Source organism: Netta rufina (assembly GCF_964035555.1).
Source record: "Netta rufina genome assembly, chromosome: 11".
NCBI lineage: Eukaryota > Metazoa > Chordata > Aves > Anseriformes > Anatidae > Netta > Netta rufina.
In genome coordinates, this window is record NC_140134.1 from 4,201,677 (window position 1) to 4,227,173 (window position 25,497).

The 25,497-nt window shown below is 39.0% G+C and overlaps 1 protein-coding gene across 1 annotated transcript in view; it reads right to left on the minus strand.

The window, feature by feature from the left end:
• Positions 1-1,892: 1,892 nt before the first annotated feature.
• The window catches only part of PRTG (protogenin), a gene marked incomplete at both ends in the record, with an annotated part of 78,950 nt that continues 55,345 nt past the window's right edge, over positions 1,893-25,497 (minus strand). The window contains 9 exons of the mRNA XM_084293652.1: positions 1,893-2,282; positions 3,323-3,427; positions 4,326-4,491; positions 5,429-5,549; positions 6,731-6,913; positions 10,442-10,612; positions 11,368-11,495; positions 12,965-13,151; positions 13,571-13,666. Coding sequence (XP_084149778.1) covers positions 1,893-2,282; positions 3,323-3,427; positions 4,326-4,491; positions 5,429-5,549; positions 6,731-6,913; positions 10,442-10,612; positions 11,368-11,495; positions 12,965-13,151; positions 13,571-13,666 — 1,547 coding nt within the window. The remainder of the gene's footprint in view (positions 2,283-3,322; positions 3,428-4,325; positions 4,492-5,428; positions 5,550-6,730; positions 6,914-10,441; positions 10,613-11,367; positions 11,496-12,964; positions 13,152-13,570; positions 13,667-25,497) is intronic.

Sequence of the window (25,497 nt, forward strand, 5' to 3'; positions counted from 1 at the left end):
ATTATTTTAAAAGCCTTTAAATCAACACTGTGATGAAAAAGTGAACACGTACTGTCTGGTTCTGAACTAGCAAACGGTTACAAGCTAAAGAACTACCATAGCTACAGGCCGATTCATCAAAATGGAACAGACAGAAGGGTAGGGCTTGTCGATGACTTCTGACCACCTTTTGATACTTACAGAACAATACAAAAGCCAGCCTGGCCTACCTTAAATTCAGAGGGAGTTCCAACAGACTTAAATAGAGCCAGGAGTTTCCATGGTTGCTTTCTCACATTAGGTTTTAAACATTTTTTAAAGTAAAAAAATGCTTTTTTTTTTTTTTTTTTTTTTTTTTTTAAGTAAAATGGGGAAAACAGAGCAGAGGACTGGATATATAGGCAAGTTTAGAACATTGGATGAATCCAACCTCTCCTCTCTCTCTCCCTCACACCCCCTACCCCATTAAGAAATAAAACATGATACCCTGTCAGTTTGCTCCACATTTTTGTGAGGCAGCTCAAAAGTAACAAACTGTTCCCTGAGTACAGGAAAAACAAACAAACAAACAAAAAAAACACACTAGAATAACTCTTAAAGGAGGTAGTATAAAACAGGAATTGTATCGGTTCAAGGCAGTAGCAGTACTTTCCTCCTTCAACAGACTCTTCAACTAAAGCTCTGGCTTTCTATTTCTCATGGTAGCCTAATGAGAGTTTTAGATTGGCTTGTGGGTAAAGTCACTCCCTGAGCTAAAATTCCTGGCTAACAGCATACTAGGCAAAGGCAAGGAGCAGGGCTGCATCCCAACAACAGCTCTGAGACATACCATGAAGCTAGCAGTGCTTATCAGCACTCAAAGCTGGGTAAAAAATTAACTCATGATACAGTTTCCTTTATAACATCCAAGAAGCATTTAAGGCATCCTTCTGTACTCCAAAGCAATTTTATGAATACTAAAAAGGCATAAGGCAAATCAGTAATTTCATTATACATAATGCAAGGCACCATTGCTAAGAAGTACTGCAACACCAGAATACTCAGCATTATTATCTATTCCACGTCTCTCAGGCAGAATCAAACTGTTTGTTAATGCTGAATACTTCCTCATCTTGCCATGCTTTTTAGCACCAACTGTCAATAAATGGTCAGTATTTGTCTCTGTAGGGAACCCAACACGCCCCAGAGCCCTAAGGATATAGCATTCATCCGGTCAGCGGTTGCTGACACAGGTTTCTAGGGGAAAGGCACTGTCCTAGGCTTACTGGGGCTATGAGAAATCAAGAGGTACAAAAGATTTCATGTGGCTGTTTCATGTGGAAGCACCAACTCCAGTTTTCTCAGTTTTCAACATCCTTTAGGTCAACCACATTAAATCATTACACTTTATACTCTGAGATTTCCTTCTTTTCAAAGACAGAGCTTCAGCTAAACAATCTTGTTCATCTACCTATACAACTCCCTGATCACTGAGCGCACACGCACACACACACACACTCATTCTACACACAACTGAAAAAAAAAGAAACCCAAAATAAAACAACACTACTAGGAAGTATCGTCAGTTCCATAGCTGAGACCAACTAGAACACAAACGAGGTAAAGCAGTTGTCATTCAGAGTTCACCTCTCGGCAAACTGAGGTAGATAGTCAGCAAAAGGGCCTAAAGCCTTCCCTTTGCTCCAGTGACATATTCTTAACTTTAGTCAGAAATCTTCACTGTCCTTTCACATTTGTTGACCACTGAACATTCAAAATGAGTGAGTTAAAATAAACAAATATAAAACATTCAACAGAAACTTGGGATCACCTGCTGGGTTTGTCAGGCTTTCCACAATAAAACTTTGGCTTCCTGTTCATTGTCCTTCGAACAGACATACACTGCAAGAATGTCTGGTGTGGTCCTAAGGATGTCAGTTTTGCACTGCAGAGTGTATCTGAAGAGGTGAGGTAGCAGTCTGGTCAGTAGTGAACGGCAGAGGAGATTCTTTGCAGTTGCTGATGGCAGGGCTCATCATGTTCGTACCCAAGTCACTGCTTACAAAATGACTGGTAGCAGGAGGGGTGGCACTTGCCACGGAGGAGAGGTGTATCTCATCATTGGACTCATGAGAAAATCTTCCAGAGTCACCAGTCTCGTGACTTCCTTCGCTGTTGGCTGAATGCTCTGTGTCGGCAGCAATACTGAATGGCACCTGGAAATTAGACTGCTGGCCAGGAGAGCTGGGGGAGTCATCCTCACTGATCAGCACAGTGGTACTTGGCTGATACAGACACACTGCCTGGACAAATCTTCTCTGAGGCTATATAAAAAGCAGAGAGGAAAAGGTTGTTCAGCCTCTGAAAAGCTGAGCTATAGTTTGAATTTTTTACTGCACTTCCAATCTCCTATTCCGCCAGAGTGCTTACAACAGCATTGGCTTAGAGTAACAGCCTGGGCTTTCCTACAGCAGGTTAAGAAGAATCAATCTCAAGCCTTGTGCATACTTTTCTCTTCCATACTAGACGAAGCAATCCCCTCTTGCCAAGCATGGCTAATCAATAATGATTTCACTAAAGAGACCTTAATGGTATTTTAACAATATACTTGATAGAGCTGTCTCCCATCTCTTCATGCATATTCTTTAAGCATTACTCCTTGGGTGGTAGCAAGTATTTTTCCCATAAAGGCATCAAAAATAAACAGCTGCTCAAGCTTTCCTATTCCTTAAACATACCAAGAGCACAATATAAGTTAGTGTTCAATAAACACCAGTCAGATGCCCCATAGATGTGAATTTGTACTACAGGGTTCAGGATTCGGTTTAACGTTTCAGTTTTGGATTGAATCCAAACAGAAATTACAGGCAGAGCAACAATTTCAAAAGCATGACAGTCTTAGCTCAGATTCTAAATTTCTTCAATACTTTGGATAAATCATTTCACTTCCCTCTTTTGGTTTCTCTTCAGCAAACATAAGGTGTTAGCTATCAGGGTAGCAAGGGATTCTTAGATGTTTATATTTAATTTGTGTTTATATGTACACAATGTCTCTGCAAATGTACTGTAGACGGTATGCACAGACTATACAGAAATCTGTTTGCTCACAGATAAAGGGCACAGGCAAGAAAGTTATCAGTTAATTGTAAAGAGTTAAAATATTTGACAACTTGGGACAGAAAATTAAAATTCCATATGACTATGCTACAATGTAGAATACTGTCAACCCTAACAAAACTGATATTATTCCATTAAAACTTAAGCTACTAATTACATTTTCCCATACATAGAAAACTAAGTATCTTCCTTTGCAAACATGGTATTACAGCAGAGATTGTGCACCTCTGCCCACTATGCCAATTACCTCCTCAGCCTTCACCTTCTTAGTATCCTGGAAGAACAGCCACCTCTTCTTGCAGTTGGCTTTTGTGACAGGCCCATAGCTGTTAATAATTAGATCAGACCCCCCCTACAATAGAAAGAGAGAGAGAGAGATTTTAACACACTACATTTCCAAGATATTTGAAAATATTTTTTTCTATTCCAACCATTGGCTCCATACTGAAAAGAAAGACAAATGAGGTTTAGCGATCAGTTAGTTTTTTATGGTCAGGTATTCATCTACCGCTTGAGACTAGTCAAGACCATTTCCACGAAATCTGGCGAGCCCACAGGCCAGACCTAACAGGTGCAATACCACAAACCCAGAGCAAACAGTTCCAATCACTGCTCCTGTTCCACCCTTTGGAATGTGACATAGTGCCTGTACTGAGGTCCATTTCCATATTTTTCCAGCTCTTCCATATGTCCTGAAGTAATAGTACAATGCAAGTTTGCAGTATGTACAGAACATGCCTTAAATCAGGATGTCTATCTGTGAAAATATGTCCAATGTGTTTTTGTCATACTAAAAGGTTCTATGCATCTACTGACACATCCTGCCATCTAGATTGATCTATAATTTGACTAAATATGAGTTTTTAAAATGTAACATTGTCTTACCAGTAAAGATAAAGAGAGATATTTTCTTTATTACTTGCTCTAGTGCCACACTTGACTAGACTGTGCATTGCACTGACTAAACTAGGTGCTTGACAAGGACTCTCTTGGCTATCTCCTGCTCTTAGAATAGAATTGCCAAAATTGGCAATCTACAGAGTAGTGTGTATTAAATCAAATCTCTAGCTGAACTTTAAAAATGAGTCTTGAAAATTTGTTCCTGGATTGCCACACTTGTGTTTGTCCATTAAACAAAACTGCTGTGAATTTGCATTGTACATATTTTAATTTTGATAGGGATTCAGATGTTGTAACAATGAATTCTAAAGAAACATTTCTGTTTTGGGAGTGAGTAAAGCTCACAGTACCTTAGCATCGATGAAGCTGTTTCCCACTATCATTGGCAACAAGGATTCTGCATTCTCTGCGATTCCTTCAATACTCTTCTCTGCCTCATTAGCGCTGGCTAATGAGATGCTGGTATGTGACAGCTGGTCAGTACTTTGCTGCACAGGTTTAGGGGCAGATGTTTTTCTACACAATGTTAAGCAGAAATAAAATTGACCCACAGGAAGAAAATACATTGAATCAAGTATAAACTTCAAGGCTATTATTAATCAAGTAATATTAGTATATTCTTAGCATCTATATTTTATTATATAATTCTCATGAAACGTGTATTATTGCTTGTCATAAAAATAACATCCGCTTCCAGTTAATCATGTGCAGTAGGCTACAAGCATATGTGCAGGCAAGAATTCCTTATGATTACTAATAATACTTGAAGGAAGTAACCGCTAATGATATTAGGACCTTCCTACTATGCTACACAGAGACTGTCTCCCAATCCATATTTTCTCCTGCATGTGTGCTAAAAAAGCCTGTTACTAAAATATACTTCCAGACAGCTTTAAAAATGTATTTATTTTTAGTAACTTATATTTGTTCAGATCCCAAAGTTATGGGCAGAGTCACTAGGGCCAGGCTGGGCCTCATAGCAGCTGATGACAAGAAAGACAGACAGCGGCTTGCACTAGTGCAAAGAAATTGTATCATAGAACTGCTTCATGTCAGAGTTCCTCTTGTCCAGCAACATCAAAGGTTTAAAGCCTTGTAAACCAGGGCTGGGCAGACTGCAGGGCTAAGCAGGAGGAAGAGATGATATAAAGCAGCATGTTTATCTGACTCAAAGGGCTTTTTTGTTTGGAAACATGCCTCATGCTTAGTTGTCAAAGCACTGCTGACCCCCTCTGTAGGTTCTTTCCTCTTTTCATTGTAGAAGGGGTTCAGGTAGAGTAGGAAGAGCCAACAAAACTAGGAACTTTGCTTCCATTTCTGGCTGAAACAGGTGAAGAGACAAAGCACTTCAAAGAACTTAGCACTATCAGAGAAGAACACATGTCCCAGGTGACTTGTGCTCATACAGAAACAGTGTTGGGAAAGATCTCACTCTTGGTGAACAAAAACATACCTGGCTTTACTGCGATAAATTAAGATCAGGATGCAGATAAGGATGCAGGTCAAGGCTATGCAAACTCCAACAACAATGCCAGTCATTGATTTCTGGTCCAGATGGTAATAGTCAGAATAAGCTATAGCAAAAAAGAACAATTAAAGGCTCAGAAAATAAGAAGAGTTACCTGAATAGGGTTACAGTCACAATCACACAGACAAATGCTTCCTTTTAATGAGATTTCTGGACCTTCTCTGTCATACATTTTGACACTTTTGAAAATAAAACTTCTAGCACAAATGGAGGACCATATGCAGCCATAGCATGGGAGGGGAAAAAGGGACAGCCCCACACTACAGCCTTTTCAGTGACACACAACATAGAGCAGAGGAGCCTGCTCTAACCCACTCCTTACAGGGTGCTACTAAATAACAAAGGGAAAAGGCTTGGAGAATTCCAGCTGCTGTCTCCTAGGAGAGTTTTTCTTCGTTACATCAAATGCCTGTTAACCTAATTCTGAGGGCACAACTTCAGTTATTTGGCCTGAAATACAGCTGGAGTCCAGGAGCGGAGAAAACCTGAACAAGATAAATCCCTGCATGAATCACAATTCAGCGTGCAGCAGCAGGGAAAGGTTAAAAGGTTCATACACCTGAATAATTACTATCTCTGGTCTCCCCAAACGACTTTAAAATCTGTGAGAAGTCACCAAGATAAATCCCTTTCTGTGACAGACAATTTGTTCTTCCATTCTTACATGGAAAAAACACTGAAGTCACCTTGGTTTCCCCAAGGTAAAGCGTATTTTTCCCTAAAGAGCTGCAGGTGGGGCTGAATTCTTTGGTGAAAACATACGGTGATATATCACTGACTAACAGGTTGATTTGGGTTGCTGGAATTCTAGAAGCCACCAAATTTCAACAGATTTATTTGAGATGCCATCTCATCTCTGCTGGAATGTCTGGTTCTAACTGACCCAGTGCTACTGGTATCTTAAGCCAAATAAAGGACTAATAGGAAATGTCTTAGCAGAGGGGCTGCCAAGATAGTACAATTCACAATAGTCATGTATTCCCAGTTGAAAAGCAAACTTCCAACTTCTGAGCAAAAGAATTAAACTAGTTCTGAGTTGCACTGAGACAGAAATTCCAAAATGGTTGCACTAAAAAAAAAAAAAAAAAAAAAAAAAGAAGCGATACTGTTAGGACTGCCTCATGTGGAATATGGTTTATCCAGAAAGCAGTTACCAGTTAAAACAAATAGGGATCTTTTTTTTTTTCTGGTATTTGTGACAGCACTAATCAAAATACTGCTACTGACTTGTGGAATCTCCTGAATCCAAGCGTTTAGGCCTCTGATTAGACTCTGATGTCTCCTTTGGCAGTACAGCAAGTTCCACCACATTTGAGAAGGGTCCTTCTCCCACTTCATTGGAGGCTGCTATTTTCACCAAGTAGACATTCCCTGCCACGAGGTTTTCCAGCAAAGCCATAGTCATTGCTCCTAGGAAAAGATGAATATACAGTTGCAGTTAGACAAAGTCTCTGGAAACAGACTGAGATTTAGACACTGGCACGTGTGCTTTCTTTCCAGTGCCACCTCCCAGTCTGGTCCGAGGACTGTGATCACTTTTACATGTTCCAGCCTACATATACAGGGTGTAGAACACTCCTGTCTTTCTCTCCATACTGCTTGAACACAGCACAGTGTGAAGTGCCAATACAGTTCAAAAACAAGAGTCAAGTATTGGCTACAATACAGAGCACACTAATCCTCAGTCTAGCACTAGCTTCATTTCGGTGCCTGACCGTGTTAACGTTGTGATTCTATCTGTGAGCAATGCTCCAATTGTTACCCAGACTTTCAGCTGCAGAAAGCAGAACATGAGACATCCCTAGTATTTGCGTGCCTCCTAGACGCTCTGTGGAAATGGCACTGTATCATGAATGTGAATTAAAAATGTCATAACAACATCATTCAGGTTTGGCTTATCGCATTCCAGGTCTATTTGGTAAAACAAACAGGACAGATTTGAAATGTACATTATATGATGCTTTTAAAATAAAATTAAACCTTATTTAGAGATGTGGAGGCTTCCTTGATTACTGTTCATCTAAGCTGTGCTACAAAAATATTACATAAAGCATCTCTCACATGTTAAGGATTCTTTTCCTAAAATCCCTGAAGGCAGGAGAAATACATTAAGAACATAAATAGGATTCACTTGCATCATCCTTAGACAGGCAAAACTCCTATCAAAATCAATGACAGTTTTGCAGGTCCGGGAACTGCAGACTGCTGCTTAAAATTCGAATTGCTTTCTAAAATGCCCGTTTCTTCCTACCATAGAAATACATTGCTTTCCTTTCCAAAAATAATGGCAGTTACAGGACCAAATCTATCCCCTGCTCTCTGTCACAAATTCCATTCACTTTCTCAGGCGTAAGTCTAAATTTCAGCCTTTCAAATCAGTTTCAGAAGTCAGAATTTATAGCATCATGGGAGCGTATGAAATATAAGGTTGTTTTGTTGACAGAAAAGATTATACATCTGGCAAAAGAGAAGCTACTTCAAAAGCTATTTCAGCTCTTCCATAAAAAACACCCATTAGCTGAAAGCATTTGAAGTAAAATGTGAGGTATCTGTAACCAAAGGAGCTGTAATATTTAGCACCAGCAAGGGCGGAAGGTCAGGTTTCGATATTAGAGGCTCTTTCCCACCAGCCCCTTGCAAATCTGTTGCAAAGCTAAAGCAAGTAAGCACTTTGTACTGATTTACTGCACCGCAAGTGTGGAAGGGCTGGAGCTTCTGAGCCACTTGAAGGGAGCTAGAGAAGAGGGGGGAGGTGGCTGGAAGCTAGCTCACACCACAAACCAGCAACAGACTGCAGTTACATCCTAAATCTGCCACGGCTAACGCAAACTCAGGCAAATTAAAGTGTTGGGTTTTTGTTTTTTAACTTGGTGGGTTGGCAGATGTTTTCATGCATAAACTAAAACCAATGTTAGGACTTTTATAGGTTTATTTCATAAATCTTCTGTAGAAGCCTGGTGTCAAAACAAAAGAATCCTCTTTACTGTACAGGGTTAGCTGATCTTGTCAGAATAAATGCATTTTAAAAAAAAAAAGTCTAACCTTGCTCCTGCCTGAAATTACCTATGAAAGGACTGGCAAGGGACTGGCTCAGTATTTGCCCAATCTTTCTTCTACATACTCATTTTCTTTCACATTTTCTCATCTGTACTTTAAGTAGGAGTATTACAGATTGTCCTGAATTCCCTGCCACCCCTCAAACCCAAATATATCTATCCAACTACGAAATTCGTGACTAACATTGATGGACACAGTAACACAGATTTATAGTTTTCCATTTGCTCATCCCATCCAACACTTCCAGTACAGGAATACGTGCCTGTGTTTATTGTTACTGCCATCCCCTAATTTCAACTAGCTATGGTAAAAAAAAATTCTGAGATGCTGTTCAGTTGCACAGTCATGGCTGAGCTGAAGGATATACCTGGAACAGCAACTCAACTGCTTTGCTGCACATAAAATATGCAGTATATTATCCCTAAAATTACAATTATTCTTCAAATAAAAGCTCTCTGTGAATTTAAAATTAAATCTGCTGCATTTTAGTAAATTAAAATTAATATTGGATTGGTCCTTTAATATGAAAACTTTTCTGTTTCCTTGAACAGTTTGTAACAACTCTATATTACTGTTTCTTTGAAACTTTTTTTTTTTGGTGGGGGAAAGGACTCAATCCCCTATAGTTACAGCTCTTGGATATTTCAAAGACCAGATATTTTTCATAAATTTTGCTTAAGATTGAGAGTCATTTCACTGCTGTTCTTCTGCTGTGTGTTCTTCTGCTGACAATTTCTGTCAGAGGTCAGCCTTAAAAAAAATACTATTCTGCTTCAGCAAAGACAAAGTGGGACTGCCACCTTTCCAAGTGGCTATCAGTCCTTTATCTTCTCTGTAGGAGCAGCACAAGGGTCAACCACCAATTTTTAACAGACAGTTCTGTCTCACTGAAATTGGAAAAAAAGAATCGTCCTCTCTGAGTGCACTTCTAAAGCCATTATGTATTGTGTATTTTCCTATAGAGAAGATTTAAGGCATCACTCTCTGCTGGCAAATAAGCTTTCAGCCACAAAACAACAACAGAACGATGAAATATAAGTCTTCCTAGGCAATCTTCTTAATTAAGCTGCTCAGCACGACTTTACTCTGTAACACTGAGGTTCTTGCTTTAGTACAATACATTATTGGAACATTATCTATTCTGAACTGCCTCTGTCTATTTTGAATACCAACATAAGAATAAATGTATTTTGCTTTGTTTTCCTGGCTATAATATAAATCTATTCGTAATGCAGCTCTTTAAATCATAGTATTATTCTGGAAAGCACCTATGAAAACGTAGACTATGTCTACGTGTATCCCCAAAGATATGACTGCAGTTCACATTACCATACCTGACATACTGTTAGATTAGCTAGCTGGGATTCAGCCGTCAAAGACAGCCAGAGAGTTAAAATCAATTTGCACAGCTATTTACTGGGAGTAGGGTAAAGTTCTTCAAGTCAAACTGAGCTAACTGGACTGGCAGTGATCAAAAGAAACATAGAAACACACAGCCACATTTGTAAATCTATTTCTGAAGAGCAAGGCATCTTGGAGACTTCAGATTTGAAAGCGCACATTCACAAAATAAAACCATCACAATCATTGTTATCCAGAACTATGATGGATGTAATTGCATTTATGAGACATTTTGGTTCACATGCACACTCTGAGCTCCAAAGCAACATAGACAACCCCTCTCCCCTCACCTTCTGAGGTATTAATTGGTTTTTAATATGTTTTCATCAGATGGGAGTAATTCTAAACTAATTGTGACTTTCATGTGAACATTTATATGAATTTCTTTCTTGCTGTAGTTCAAGGGAGCTGAAAATAATGAAGCATCTTACAAGTAGCATCACTGTTTGTCCAGTTCATACATTTATGATTTTAGTTTACCTTCTCTGTGCAACACTTGCCATTCCCCAGCAATCCAAGACTTCCTGGATGCATAGAGGATAGTATATCGTGTAACAACTGTTTCAGGACCATCAGGTGGCTTCCAGGAAACCAAAGCAGTATCATCCTCTATCAAAGTCACCTTCACTCCTACTGGAGGGCCAGATGGTGCTGTGAGAACAGTAACACAATACTATTAGGCTAACCTAATTTGCATGTAATTGAACTGCTCAAAAACAAACTGCTGTCTAGAACCAATGGCTATTGCTACATCCCAGGTAACATAAACAAATCATATTCACTGCTCTTCAACAGAAACTCTTGTGTTAACTCTGATCTGGTTAATAGCTCAGATTTTGTAAAAGCAAGTTCTGTATTTTTTCCTTCAAAGCCAAAATTTTAATAAATAAATAAATAAAGATTCCCTGTGAAGAGGTACATCCCAAACATCAAATATTGCTATGCTAAGAATGTGAAACTGAAGCTTTTGATTTTTCACTGACCAAGCTGACAGAGAAACAAACCAGCAGCTAGGGTAGTAGAAAGGAAGGTATATACGTAATTGTCTTACAGTTTCTAAAACTGTTGGATTTTAAAATACATTTTCATAATACCTGTGAATTAACTGTGCCTCTCCTATAAACATTCTTTTTTATTCAAGTTATTTCAGTGGTTGCTAGTATCACATTTTATTTTAAAATGGTTGATGGTTTTACGTAGATTTTGAAAAAAAATTTCACAGTTCCAAAAAAACGCATCTTCTTTAGAGCGTTTTTCTGTCTTCCACTGAGAAGAGCATTATCTGTACATTAGAGGAAAGTCTTTATCTCTCCTGCAGACAGCTCCAAATTAATAAGCAATTTCTCAGGTTATTTGGCTTACAAGTTTTTTTTCAGAACACTGTAGTCTTCGCCTAGTGCCCTTACCTTCCGGAAGGGTAGTATGATAGACAACTGGACTCCAGGGACTAGAGAGCTGGTCCACATGCAAACGAACTGCAAATTCATACATGGTTTTTGGTTCAAGACCTTGAACTAACATGTGAGTCTCTGACCTGTACAGATGAAGAAAAAGGAAACATAACAGCAGATGTTGACTTGAAGATCCAGAACTCAAATGATATCTCTTAGCCATGGTGAGTAGATTGCTGCTGTCAGTTCAACACAGAACAAACCAGTTCAAGTCCAGACACGTGAGCCATCTGCACTGTCTACCTAAAATGGTAATTCTACTAACCCTGGAGCTCCCTGGAGCACACACTGTTTGATATCAGTTGATTTGAGCTCAGGTTTTTACAGAGCTTAGTTGGACAGCTGATGCATAAGCAAGTCCAAGAACATCATGGCCCAGACTGCCAGCGGGTATCCCAAACTCAGCTCTTCCCATGTTCATCCATACGACACTATGCTTTAAACTGGAGTAACACAAACTACAGCCACTGCTGAAAAGGCACTTGCTGTTGGCTCCATCAGTTATTCTTGGTTCTGTTCTCAGTTCACAATATACAGGCTATGCATGAAATTCCTCCTTCCATTTATGGCCTTCTATCACCCCCACGTTTAGGGGATCTCTGTGGAATACAAATCTTCCCTACTTAAGTCTCATTTAGTGTTTTCATTTTCCATAGTGCAGTCAGTCACCAATACGTGCAATACTTTCATCTTATCACAAAAAGCAGTATTCACTGCTATGCTCCATAATATATGCCAGGGATTGTACATGGTGATTGTACTGGGTCTACGTGTTGACTCCTACAGCAGGTGATGTGTTCTTTGAAGAGAAAACAATCAATGTCAGGATGGAAGCTATCTTTTAACACAGCGTTTCTTCTCTTTAGAAGACCTGAGTAAGCCCAAATATTGAGAGAGCTACACACATATGGATTCCCTCAACAGCACCATGGCCCCCACTGTACACAGTCACAATAGAGCAAAGTCTTCTGCTTTCATATGACCAGGGCACAGAGTTGAACGTTGAGCTCAGGCAGGATTTCTTCCCTGTTCTACTGTTCTGTGGCTCACATGTTGCTTCTCTGAATAGCAAGCTATAGGTCTACTTAGCTTTCTCCTGGCAGGATGCCACATAGGAACATGGCATTCCCACAAGGACACACTCAACCCCTCAAAACTCAAGATTTTTTGCCTCCAATGTTAAAATCAGACATTGTACCAAGTCCCATTTTTGACCAGAGAAGCTAACTACAAAATAGTTTATAGTTTTTGCTTGGTTGAAGAACCAAAGAATGAGTTTAACATTAAATTCAGCTTAGCTAATAAACCTGTTAAAAATTCAAGAGCTTGTCCAGAGATCAAACACCAGGACGTCAGGAAGAGAACTCAGGTGTTCTACAAACACATCTTATACAACCAAAGAAAAAGCAGCCAACTAGCAGCCACTGGATAAAACACACAGCTTTTTGACTGCAACAACTTTTATCCCTCTTAAAGTGAATTAAAAGAGGACAGAAAAATTGGAAACTGGATCTAGAAATGGGAAATGAAGATGCAAGAGCACTGCACTTACGTTTGAAGGTAGAGAACCAGAGATGCATTCTGCAGTCCCACTGGGTTGCAACGGATGGTGTAATTAATGACCTGTGCAGATGTGAAGGCAGGCTTTCCCCAGTGAAGGTAGATAGAAGATGAAGTGTTAGCTTTGGCATAGAGATGGTGAGGGGGCGGGGGTGGTGGCACCATGCGATCACGGACAGCTTTAAAAAAAAACAAAAAACAGCAGCATACATTATTTAATGAAGCATACACAGACACTGCTAAGGTTAAGAGACAGGTCTGAACCCATAGGTTTAGGTTCATATCTGCTCCCACTCAGTATTACCTGGCATTCAGACCCAGGAATCTGGTTCAAGACATTGAACTGATAAGATATATGACACGTCACTGGTTAGATGACACAGACAATCCAACAGGGAAGGAAAATGTGTTTGGTAGCTATCTTGTTTCCTCAGCTGCAACTTATTAAAACAAGAGACTGTCTCTGACTAGAACAGTATTTGTCACACATACAACCTTTCTGGTTCTCTATTTTACATTGAATTAAGTGTTTATTTATAGATTAAAAAGAGCTGCTGGAATCCTGGAACTAAACTCTTAATACATCTACAACACTTACAGACACATCCTGGAGTGCTGACTGTTTGGTCTGCCTGATAACCTTCTTCCATATTGTTATATGCCAGCAGCCTTACGTGGTACTTTCTTCTAGGATCTGCACAAAGAGAAAATGAATAATTAGAATCAAGACAAAAAAATAAGGATTTTCAGACTTCTACAGGCAGCGAGATAACTTGAGTGTTCTGCAAATTCAATTCAAAACTTGTCTGCTATTGTCAGCAGACCAATAAAAGGGTTAGATATTTGGAAGACTGCCTTTTTTCCTCCAGTCCTATGAACTTCTGTGAATCTTTGCCTAGGCTGCACTGGAATCAGTTACATCTCCCAGTCTTGCTTCCAGTAGACTGAAATAATTTTTTTTGGAACAGATATCAGTGGGAGGGGAGTGGGATAAATATCACATTTCTATTTGAAACAAACTCACACATTCACAGCTATAGAGCTAGATTTTTTTAATAGTTTCATTCAGCATAAGTAAAAGTGCTTTCAGTCTGTAACAGAGATCTGTTGAAAAAACAGCATGAGATCCATAGAAATCAACATTTTTTTCTGGATAAACAGGCTGGAATGAAGCAGGGCAAGTAAGGCAAATGCAGAAAGACAGGATCCAGCACAGAAATGGGAAATGTTTTGGTTCAAGCTTCCTAGAGGATATATAATACCGTGAAACAACAGTCATTGTTAATAACACCTTTGACTTAAAACTACCGCTTCCATATGTTTTCCTGAAAGCTGATTCTGGCATTCTTAGAGGGTCACTGCTCCTAGCTTGAAGGGTCTCCCTGCTTCCCTTTCTCTGGCCATGTCTTTGGGTCCTCATATTACAGTTTCACAGAATCACAGAATTTCTAGGTTGGAAGAGACCTCAAGATCATCGAGTCCAACCTCTGACCTAACGCTAGCAGTCCCCACTAAACCATATCCCTAAGCTCTACATCTAAATGTCTTGCTGCTACTCTGGCCATGCCTGTGGGTTCTCATATTGCAGTTTGCTGCTTCCCTCAGTTTTGTTAGTGATACACTGGCCTTGGTCCAAGTGAAAAAATTACTACCGGGAAATAAGTTAAAAAAAAAAAAAAGGGGGGTCCTTAAGCATTTCAGAAATGAAGATGGCATGGAGTACAAACCACCAGGATGGCTGCAGTGCTAAAGCAAGCTTCTCTGCAGCCTTCTCTCTTGATATTTGTAACAAATCCCACCCATACAATGGATGATTTGCAAAGCGGTAGCATATATGAGCTCTTACAGGCACAGCTAAACTACATAGCAGCACTGATGTACGCATAATTTTCCTCTTCCACTGCAACAGCTAATGAATCTACTACTTTCTATTAATGTTTTAAGAAGGTCTAGGCAGATGTCATATGGCTGTGTTATACTTGATTTTTTCCTTGCACTAAATACCATGTTATCTCTTTTCAAAATAAGCTCTCCTCTTTCTCATTTTAGCCAAGATTTGACATGGCCTTTCTCCTGAAATAAACAGGAACCCATTTCCCTGACATTTCCTACCCACAAACTGGACTTTGGCTTACATCAGATCCTTAGCGCCCTCTGCAGTCTCTGCATAAGCAATACAAACTCAACAAAGCTGGATTTTGTTCTTCCATAGATAAGGCACAGTTGCTTCATAAAAATGCATTTTGTAAAAATGTTTTCATGCTTATTTTGAAATTTTGTGATTTAGTTACTAACATCAGCCATAATGCAATACCACTAGATACAGTTTACATCTAGGTTTATTTTTAAGATTATTTTACCAAAATCTACATCTAGGTGTAGAGCAAAATGAGCTCTTAAAATTGGATTTCAGTTATTTCTTTGACATATTTAGCATTAATGTTAGAATAGGCAAGAAAAGCCCATTCCCGTTTTCCAGGCAGACCTCAGTGTCGTGAGAAAACAATATAAATTGTAAAATGTTGGAAAATGAGTTTTTAAACATTTTTTCACTTTACAATGTTACTTTAACAACAGATGAAGTCAGTTGTTACTAGTCAGCAAAATCACAATCAGACAAAAGGAGATAGACACAAACACCAAGAGTAATGTTAAGCACAACGTAAGTGGAGATACGGAACTTTAACATGGAAAATTCAGAAGGATAGCACGATATTATATATATAAATCATTACAATCTCTTAGAAGTCAAACAAACAAAAAAAAAAAAAAAAAAAAAAGAAAAACAACTCATCTGAAGGGAAGGGGCATTTCAAAACACTGAGCCCAACCAAAAAGATAACTACTACACTTCAGAAGTACCAAGCGACTTTCACACATCCAAATGAAGTTATGGTAACTTTCTGATGTGAATTACAATGCGTGTCTCAGAAAAGCAAAAGGATCCACCTCCCCAGACTTCCTACTTAACCTGTGGTAGGAATACGTGTATTTAGTACAGAACTGCAGTCTTTGAAAACAAAGGCAAGATTAAAAACTGAGGCCATCAAAACATCTTGTGTGTGTGATCTTCAAGATCTCTTTAGGAGTATGTTTTGGAGATTGTTATACTTGATTTTCTCATCCATTCTTAAAGTAAACTTGAATTCAAGTACTATTTAGCAGACCTTTGACCTAATTCCACACAAACAGGTGGCACCCAACCAGCCCAGTGTCACAGTCTGCATCTTTTTCTTTACAAGTTCCTGCAGAAGAGGCCCCTGCTGCATTTCCACAAGACACATGATGACAAACATGACAATTTATCATCCTGCTGAGCACCTTCAAAAACTCCATGCCCTTTGAAAGTGGTCACCCAGAACTGATCATCTTCACTGTGAAATAAAGAATAGCTAAGGTCTAGTGCCCTGCTGAGCTGAATGAGGAGCCTGTGAGGTCTGTTTATCCTCATTGCTTTTTTTTTTTTTTTTTTTTTTTTCTTGAATTCCTCATTAATGCTTGATTGGGGAGAAAAAGAATGTGATGTGGAAGAGGCAAATCTAACTCCCACAGGAAAAAAATAATAATAATTCACGTCTAAGGAAAGCACTTTTTTGATCCAATGTATTTTACTTAATTCTGCACAACATTGAATACCATTCATCTTACTCTTGTAAGAAGTTTCAAAAATTCTTGCAAGAAGTTTCAAAAAATTATCTTCATATAGAAGAACCTGTTTAAAAATAAAGCCTTTCAACTAGCTTCTATCATCTAAAACCCAAGGTTATTTCCACTTCATACACAGGACATCACTGTTCAGTTGGCAGCAAGACTGGTTTAATCCAAATGGGGTGTCACAGTTTTTGAGCTGTCATACCATACAGCTTCTATGGCTGAAACAGAATCTGCTGGTGGTATCTGTAACTGAAACAGTATCTGAGCAGGGCTGCATTATGTACTGGCCTGGAAAAGTCTAAATACTACAGAAATCCAAAATGGAGAATACAAAAGAATTTTAAGAGGACAGTGTATTAAGCAGCTAAAAAAATAAAAAAATAAAAAATTATATAAAATTTGCTTGGAAAATATTGGAAAATATTTTTTGTCTATAGAAACCTCTCTTCTGTGCATTATTAACAACTATTGGTTTTGTCCACAGGCTTACGGTATGATTTACTCCACAATGGCAATCCCAACACAAATGTGGCGTAAACACTTTTATCTAGCAATTCATCAACTGGATCAAACATTCAAAGCCAGACATATCCTTAGAAAACGAACTTCAGGAGCTTTCTCATCTTTAGCCTGCATAGGTGTCCTGAATAGTTTACACATATATCACTGATAAAAGATTGTGGATGGCATGGCCACCTAGGGGTTGCCAGTCTCAAATTTAGTGTACACCATCCATGCACATTATACAGCAACAGGAGGCTGAGAGGCTCAGAAATCAGGGGAGTGAGCATTGAGGCCATCATTCACACCCATAAAAGACCCAGAAGTAACACACATCTTTCCACAGACAATCGCTGCTATTCAGAAACAAAACGGGCATGGTGATTCACTCAAACACTAAACAAAAAAAAAAAAAATCAATTTAAGTCAAATAGACAAACAAACAGCATCTCACATCAAGATTTCACCTGTGCATTTTCAAAATCTTCATGAACAGCCTGGTAATCATTTCATTTAATTCTCCTGCGATTCCAATTGTTAGCATTTGTGTAGTGGTTGAAGGTTTGTTCCCAGACAAGGGGTGAACAGGAGCAATTTTCTAGCCTACATGTATATACCAACCAGATTCATTTTGTTAAAGTTATTTTGTGCCTGTTCAACGTGTTGTTTGCTTGTTTTTTTTTTGCTCACTTGTTTGTTCCGTTTTGTTTTAATGCTGCTGGCTATGTTAGACTGTTATAAAATTAAGCATCACGGCACCCACAGCCTTTTTATGGGCATTTTTATTGTCATTACTTAAATCAGCTGGTGGAAAGGACACAAAACTACACTGTTCATACAAAGCAAGAGGCCAGCACTGATGTCAAAATAGACATGACAGAACTAATACATAGATTTTATTACAGGAGTGCCTCTGGAGTATATAGACTGTCTTTTAGAAGACATTAGAGACTGGATGTGATAAGCTGGCACAGCTTCACACAGCACAGTGGATCTGCCTCTTACAACCATTTTATATAACCAAAGCCTGGCAATATTTAAAACACATGAATAGTAGGTTCAACCAGGGTCATAAATATCACCTCTAGTAATAATATTCCTATAAAATACATTTTGGAAGAAGCTAAATATGCTTTATAATGATCAATATAAATAATTTAAAATGATCAGAAATACTGTTCCAAACATCGCTGTTTTGCCTTAAAAAAAAAAAAAAAATTAGAATCAGCCTCATTTTCTTATGACAGTTTTTGTAGGTAGGTCACAGCTCCCTAGTGATACTCCTCTGGCATCCCATATGCTGTAATTCACTCTCCCATAAAAATCTGCAGTGAGCCCTGCAGGTTCAACCCTGATATGTCTTTCAGCAGAAAGACACTTGGGGGAGCCTTCTCCTTCTTTTACAAGTCAATAGGTTTAGAAACTTCACGGTAGGACTATGGCAAAGCTAAATACTGTAAGTATGAGCTAAAAATACATTGAACTATCATTTAAAACATAGATTATAACTTGGAAAACACATTTAACATTTCAGTGGCCGAAGCTTGGTAAGAGTTCAAATGAGAACACTTCCCTATTTTATTGTCTTACTGCATCATTAAGGTGTAATTTTAGAGATTATGTTTAGCTTCTTGGCAGATAGAAAGCTCAGAGCAGTTACTGAGGCTAGTGCTGTAAAAACAGATTCAGCAAGAAAAGCTATAGTGAACTCAGATGTTCCAATCCTGATTTTATGACAAATCATTTCATTTCTCAGGATGGAGGGAGAATCAGATCCGCTTATTTATCTGGATGCAAGATACTGACAGAAACTGCAAAAACATCATGAAGAACTGACACTTAATTTCTTACCAGTTCTATTGCTCAACAGCAACAGATGTAGAGAACGGCTGTTCTTTGGAACTGCTATATTTTATTGCATCAGCTCAGTTACTATTGCCATCAGCTTTGCTTCTGTGCAATTCTCCCATTTCTTTTATTGTGCAGATAAGCAGCATTCAGAAGTCCTCATATGCATTTTTTCTCAGTTTATCTCCAAAACTTAAAATTGTAAAAAGTTCTAGTTATATACATGTATATTTCTTAGTTAGGCAAGTTTTAAATGCACAGAGACTAGTTTCCAAAGCTTGGAAAAATATAAATGGTCTAGTAAATAGACAGTGGCAGGCAAAGTTTTAGTGTGGGTGGGTGTATTAATTCCATGGAATTCCATTAAGTCAGTGTCTCAAACTTAGTATTTTAGAAGAAATGAAGAGCTTAGACAAATACACACACACACAAACATAAAACAAGCTGGGATTGTTCCACAACAAAATAAATGATGCTCCTGATGACCCTTAATGGCCTCTGAAATATATCCACTGAAAATCGAGGTTTTCTGGGTTGACTGCTATAGCAGCTATCATTATTTGGAGGAAAGGGAAAAAAAGGTTCTCTGTTTGGAAGACATTTCCCTAATGACAAAGGTGACATGCAGAGAGGAAGGAACATCTCTCTCCCACCAATGTGTTTTGGTTCCATCTGGTAGAGTTATACCTCATTACTGCCAGATGGTGTCCTCATGCACCTCCAATGAACGCAGCTGGAAAAACTAGAGGCATCAAAGATGAAATGCCTGTATTAGCAATTAAACATCTAAAAGAAAAAAAAAATGTGCTTCTAATCGCTTAGTTGCATTAAAAAGTACCTCACCAGCTGCTATCTCATTCTTAAATTATCAAGATTGCACAGACTGAACTTTTACTAAAAGTTACTAAGAACAAAGTCACTTCCATATTCAAGATGGAACAAAAAATCCATTCTTGAGACGTTCTGTTACATAATTAAAACTCTCTCAGCTTGAAGGACACCAATCAAAAATCTTAATCAATATATAATTCCATCCTCCCTCCTCAAAAAAAAAAAAAACAAAACAGAAATGCATATGTCCTGATTACATTTTAACACTATCTTCAAATCAGTTTCTGCAGAAGACCAAACAATGTTTATCCCACTGAGATTTTGATCCTTTGTCTTCGCACAATTCTTGTATTCCAAGTAAATCTACGGCATTAAAGATAGCCATAAAACATGTACCAGCAGGTTCCATCACCATATTGTATCAGCAAATACAGCTCTGTAACACCTTTGATTTAGAACTACAAGTTTGGATTCCATATAAGCTTCAGCTGAATGAACAGTTACCCAAAACGTGTCTGGTGTGTACAAACAGCCAAAATTTTGGCTTTCTGGTAAATGCTTCATAGAAAGCATCTGTTTACAGGCTACTTAGTCAAGGTTACAAGAGAGTGTAATATTGCAACCCCTAAAAGCCCCGTCATTGTTTCCTTCAGCTGCTGCATGTTTGTGAAGCTCTGAAGGCCTTGAAAGGAGGCAGAGCAGAGCCAACAGGTCAGGGCTAGATAAAATTAAGAAAGAATCCGAGGTCAGACCATGAAAGAACCCCCCCCACCTCCACCCCCTTTTCAACCCTCCAGAACAGTGAGTCCACCTCTAGCAGCCTTTCATTTGTCCTGATAAGAAGAGACAGCAATCCTCAACCTGGATTTCAGACTTTTTAAGTCCTTTCTGGGGAGAGGAAAAGATAAGGAAGCCCAAAGAAAATGGACATTTTACTACCCTTTACTGTTGACTCGTTAAGTCTGGATACTGAGCATACTTTCATACTTGTTTTGAACATCCCCACTCTCAGCACTTTAAAAGCAAAATATTGACAGAAATAAAAGTATTTGGGGCTTTGTTCTGGTTTCTAAAAGAATTAGGACTGCACAGAATTTCTAGGAAACAAGAGTTGAGCGTCTTCATGTCCTGAGTTGAGCACAGTGGATAGAAACAACTTTTTCAGCCGCATTTAACCTGGTGGTTCTGACAGGTGGGAAGGAGATAAACAAAGTATTTCTCTTTCAGTCCATCATAGGTACAAATTGTAAATACTACCTTTTTCCTTTCAATTTAAATGATCAAAACAGTACTGTACCAAGAAGGCTGACAAAACGGTTGTCCTAAGGACAAAACTTCTGCGGCCAAATGTCCATTTTTAATTTAATCTTTTGTGCCACTGGATTTTTTGTGTAACCCACAGGTCCATTGTTGGGTAGTGGTCCGGCTGGATAGCTCATTGGTCTGGCTTTCCAGGGTGAGTGCGCTGCCCCCAAGCCCATCCCTTCAACACAATAAACTCCAGATAATTATTCAAAGAAGAGGCCAGCAGCATGGGCTGCTCTGACATCGGGTCATGGCCTTTGACATCGAATCTGGGGCTAGCCGAAGTCTGCTCCAAGCAACAGAGGTCCAGGGGAATTATTAAGGGGGAAGGGTGGGAAAGGAAGAGCACTGAGAAATACTATCCTTAAAAATGTACTTTTGAAGCAAAGTAATGTAAATACAGCAGAAACTTATTAAGAAAATAAGCAAATACATTTCAAATATACTAGACAAAAGGGCCAGAGAAAGGCACATCAAGCCAAACAGTAACATAAAGCTGGGAAGTAGAAGGATGACACAAATTCAGGTCTTTTCCCCTTAAAAAAAAACAGGTATTCCCTCTCAGATTTTCAGGACTGGATTTAATTTTTTTTTTTCCCCTCAAAAAAATGCCTTTTTACATTGCTCAGGTACATATGATTAAGCAAATAAACAAATTTAGCGATCCTGTTATATTATGGCTTTTAAAATCTCGTCCAGGCTCTGGATATGTGATTTCCAAGCATTCTTACAAGTTTCAGATAATGATATTTAATGCCTTTTTTCTTTAAAGGAGTTGGAATTTAATTTGATCACACATTTTAAATAATAACTTTTTAATAGCAGATTGAAGTAGTTTCTGAAAAGTTACAAATCGCCAACATTTTACATCTATATGGCTTGTTCTTCAACTTAAAGGTAACTTTAAACAGTTAAAACAAAGCCTGTCTGTGATACTGATGTTTTCCTTTGCAAACCAAATAACTGAAGAGGAAACTAAGCAATTTGTTCTTTTTACAACATTGTGAAGGTTTATTTTGGTAGAAACCAGAACGTATGACATATATGAATTGATTCAGCTAAACGGTCTGGCTTTCCACGGCTTTGGATGGCTCTCGCTTATTTGTCTAAATGTGAAAAGGGTCTGTATCCCTTTTGTAGCTCCGCGCTATCCCCTTCGAGGGCCCCAGGACAAATAACACCTCACACCCCCTTGCAGTAAAAACATCACCTCTCCTACTGCCCACAGTCAGCAATGGCAGCGTTATACAAAGAAGTGAGGGGAGGGCCAGAGGATAAATTCCCAACATCCAGCATTTGGGCCTTTTAGAGACCACAGAAGTGACAGAAAGATTTAAATGTCCCTAATCTTTTTAAAAGAAATTAAGCAAATCTTAAGGACTTCAAATTGGCTCCATTTTTGTACGGGCCGTGTCACATTACTGCTGTGCCTGCACAGGTTTTGATCAGTCTCTGGGCTTCTCTCATGCTTTAGGGAACTGTTAAATTACACCAGCAAAAAGCTCTCTTCCAATATTATTCTAACAACACACTCTAAAACTAGCAGACATCCTTATGTTAACTAGCCTGGCTCACCATTTTCAAAGTGAGCCCTCAAAAGCTAACTTGAAAGCAATACCAGAGGCCTGGACAAACACCTAATTTTGATCTTTTGTGCTCGTCTTTTCTTCTAAGAGACCTTTTCTTTTGTTACTGCCCAGTGGAAAGCACATAGCTCATTGGTCCTGCTTTGAAAGATGAGAGCACTGCCCCTCAGTCCACCCCTCGGAGCACAATCACTTTAATGGAATTATGTAGAGAGGCCATCGCTGGAAGAAGAAAGGGAAGGAGAGGGGGAGGGAAGGAGCGTCCGAAAGAGCCAGCAGAGCCTCCAATATGCCCAGTTACTAACCCAGATATGTTCACCGAGAATTCATACGCTGCTGCAAATAGGACGTGCTACCCCATACAACAGGACCCTTACGTACAGCTGTATGTAAGACCTGTACACGAGAGACAGAACAGTTAATTGGAGACAGACGTGAGAGAGGCTGATTTAATAATAATTATAATCCTGATACAAGCACCCTGAAGAAAGGGGTGGGCTACAAATAGTTTTTTTCCATAAGACAGAGACTGAAAAGATGGTCTCCCCCTGCGAAGACTGGCCTTTCTGTGTTGCAGCAGGAAAGGAAGCATAGACAGCATGTCTGACCTTCGCACCAAGAGGAATGCTTCCTGAAAATGCATCTAAGCACAGTGCAGTGAGCAGTCTGGCAAGTTTGGCTTAACAACTGTTTAGATACCAAGCACTATAATATGTACGCACTGACTGCCTGACATCCAGCATCACCTTACAAACGACACATTTTTACACAATGACAAAGGAAATCTATTCACAGCACCCACACTTTCCCCTGAAGCTATGAAATAAATTTTCTTACAGAACCAACATTTTCTACTGATCTGTCATGGACTCCCCATGCCATTTTGACCCTTCTGAGCAGCAAAATGAAAACACTATCTATCATTACTTGCACCACAGCGACTTTCTAGGAGGTGCACAGTTTCATTGCAAAAACATCTGTGTTCTGGTGACTCATCTTGGATCTCAAGCTTTAGGAGTTGTGCTGTGGAAGCATGACTACAGCATGCAGAATTTTCAGGTAGGGCAAATAACCATCAGCCTGGAGCTCTTCCTTACCAGGGCAAGGAGGAACTACACTAAAACAGTTGCAAATTGCTATATGGAAAGCAAGTCAGTCCTAAAAGGAAAACAAGCAATGATTAAGCATAAAGTATGTAAAAGTGAAACCATTTTATTACGGCAAATATTAGCTACACAGCCCCTACCAGCTACACATATACGTAATTGGAGTCCAACCTTCAGTGGGAAGTTGTGCTTTTGCAGGCGTTGAGGGCCACACATGCTCCCGCTCTCAGAGCAATCCCCTGCATTTGTCACACACCAATACGGTGATGCAGTATGAAGACAGAGAAGAGCTCATCTCCACTTCTTGTGCACAGGATATGTGGCATGCACAGTTATTTGAGAACTGAACATTTGCTATATACAAAGTGGAAGGGCAAGTTAACCTTGAAGACTAACAAGTTTTAGAGCAAATTTGCTAAACGGATGCATTTGTCCTAGACTAACAGTCTGATATGCATTTATTGGTTCTAATATAGCAGCTCTCTTATTTACTTTGCTGAAGTTATATCCAGATGTATTAAGAATGGCTAAAGAAAAAAAAGGCTGGCATCAGGCTGCCTTCAGGAAGACAGCTAATAGCACTTGTAAAGAGTCCTCCTCACGTGCCTTAGCTCAGCAGGTAATTTCACCTTAAGTAACGAGGACACATGTCTCTGCTTCCTCAGCCACGAGATGCATTGTGGTATCTCTCTCCACATATGAACGTGTCTGTTACTTTCCCCTCGCTATCTTCTTAGCTGCCTCATTTTCTAGTCTCACTGGTTGCACGCCTTTGACATTTAACAAGGGTATTCATTTTAATTACATTTAGATTATGCTGAACAACCTCCCTAGTGGTTTGGCACAGCGGGGTTATTTTTAGCTTTCACATTTTCATACAGCGACATCCTGGACTTGTAAAACATGCCCTAAAGAAAATTTCCATTTGTAATGATCAGAGAAGTATCCAAGACCCTACGATGTCCTTGGCTCTAACATGCACTGCTGTTATATTCATTGGCACAACGGCATGAGCTATTCATCAGCAGTTTTGCAGTGGGAATTTGCAGAAAAGTTTATTAAAAGAATACAGTAAGTGACAGCTCATCTCCAGGCAATGAAGCCCAATACACTACACATTTCTATTGCTTCCTGTATGATTTCAGTGAGCATAAATTTGGTACAAATCCTCATCTTGTTTTCATGTCTTCCCAGGCCAGGACTCCGTACTTGTAAGATAATTCACCAGCAGGATTACTAAATCTATATTAGTGGCAGCAGTTGTGCCGGTTAATGCTGCTTTTAGTTAAATAGATGTTAACGGTTTATTTGAAGACTACTTAATTAAGACCAAACCTCTGGATCAGTCTTCCTGAGAGCACCACAGACTGCCCTTGCAGGTGGTGTAGAAAGAAAGGGTCTACCTGCTCATGCACATGGTGAATTTCACCCTAATATTCTCAAAAGCTCAAATGCTTTAGTAAAGAGTAATTTTTTGAACTGTGTTCTGAGTACTACTACCCTCCTACAAAATGTTGTTTGCTGTCTGTGCAAAGAAATGTTTGAACAAGAAGAGTAGCCTGAAAATTTTCAGGCTTCCTACAACTTCTGAAATTTTTTTTTGCTCTTCTGGCTGAAAACATAGCCCTACTATTTCTTTATACTTTGTGATGTTTTGTGAAGGAAAAAAAAAAGTACATGTATTTTTCCCACTT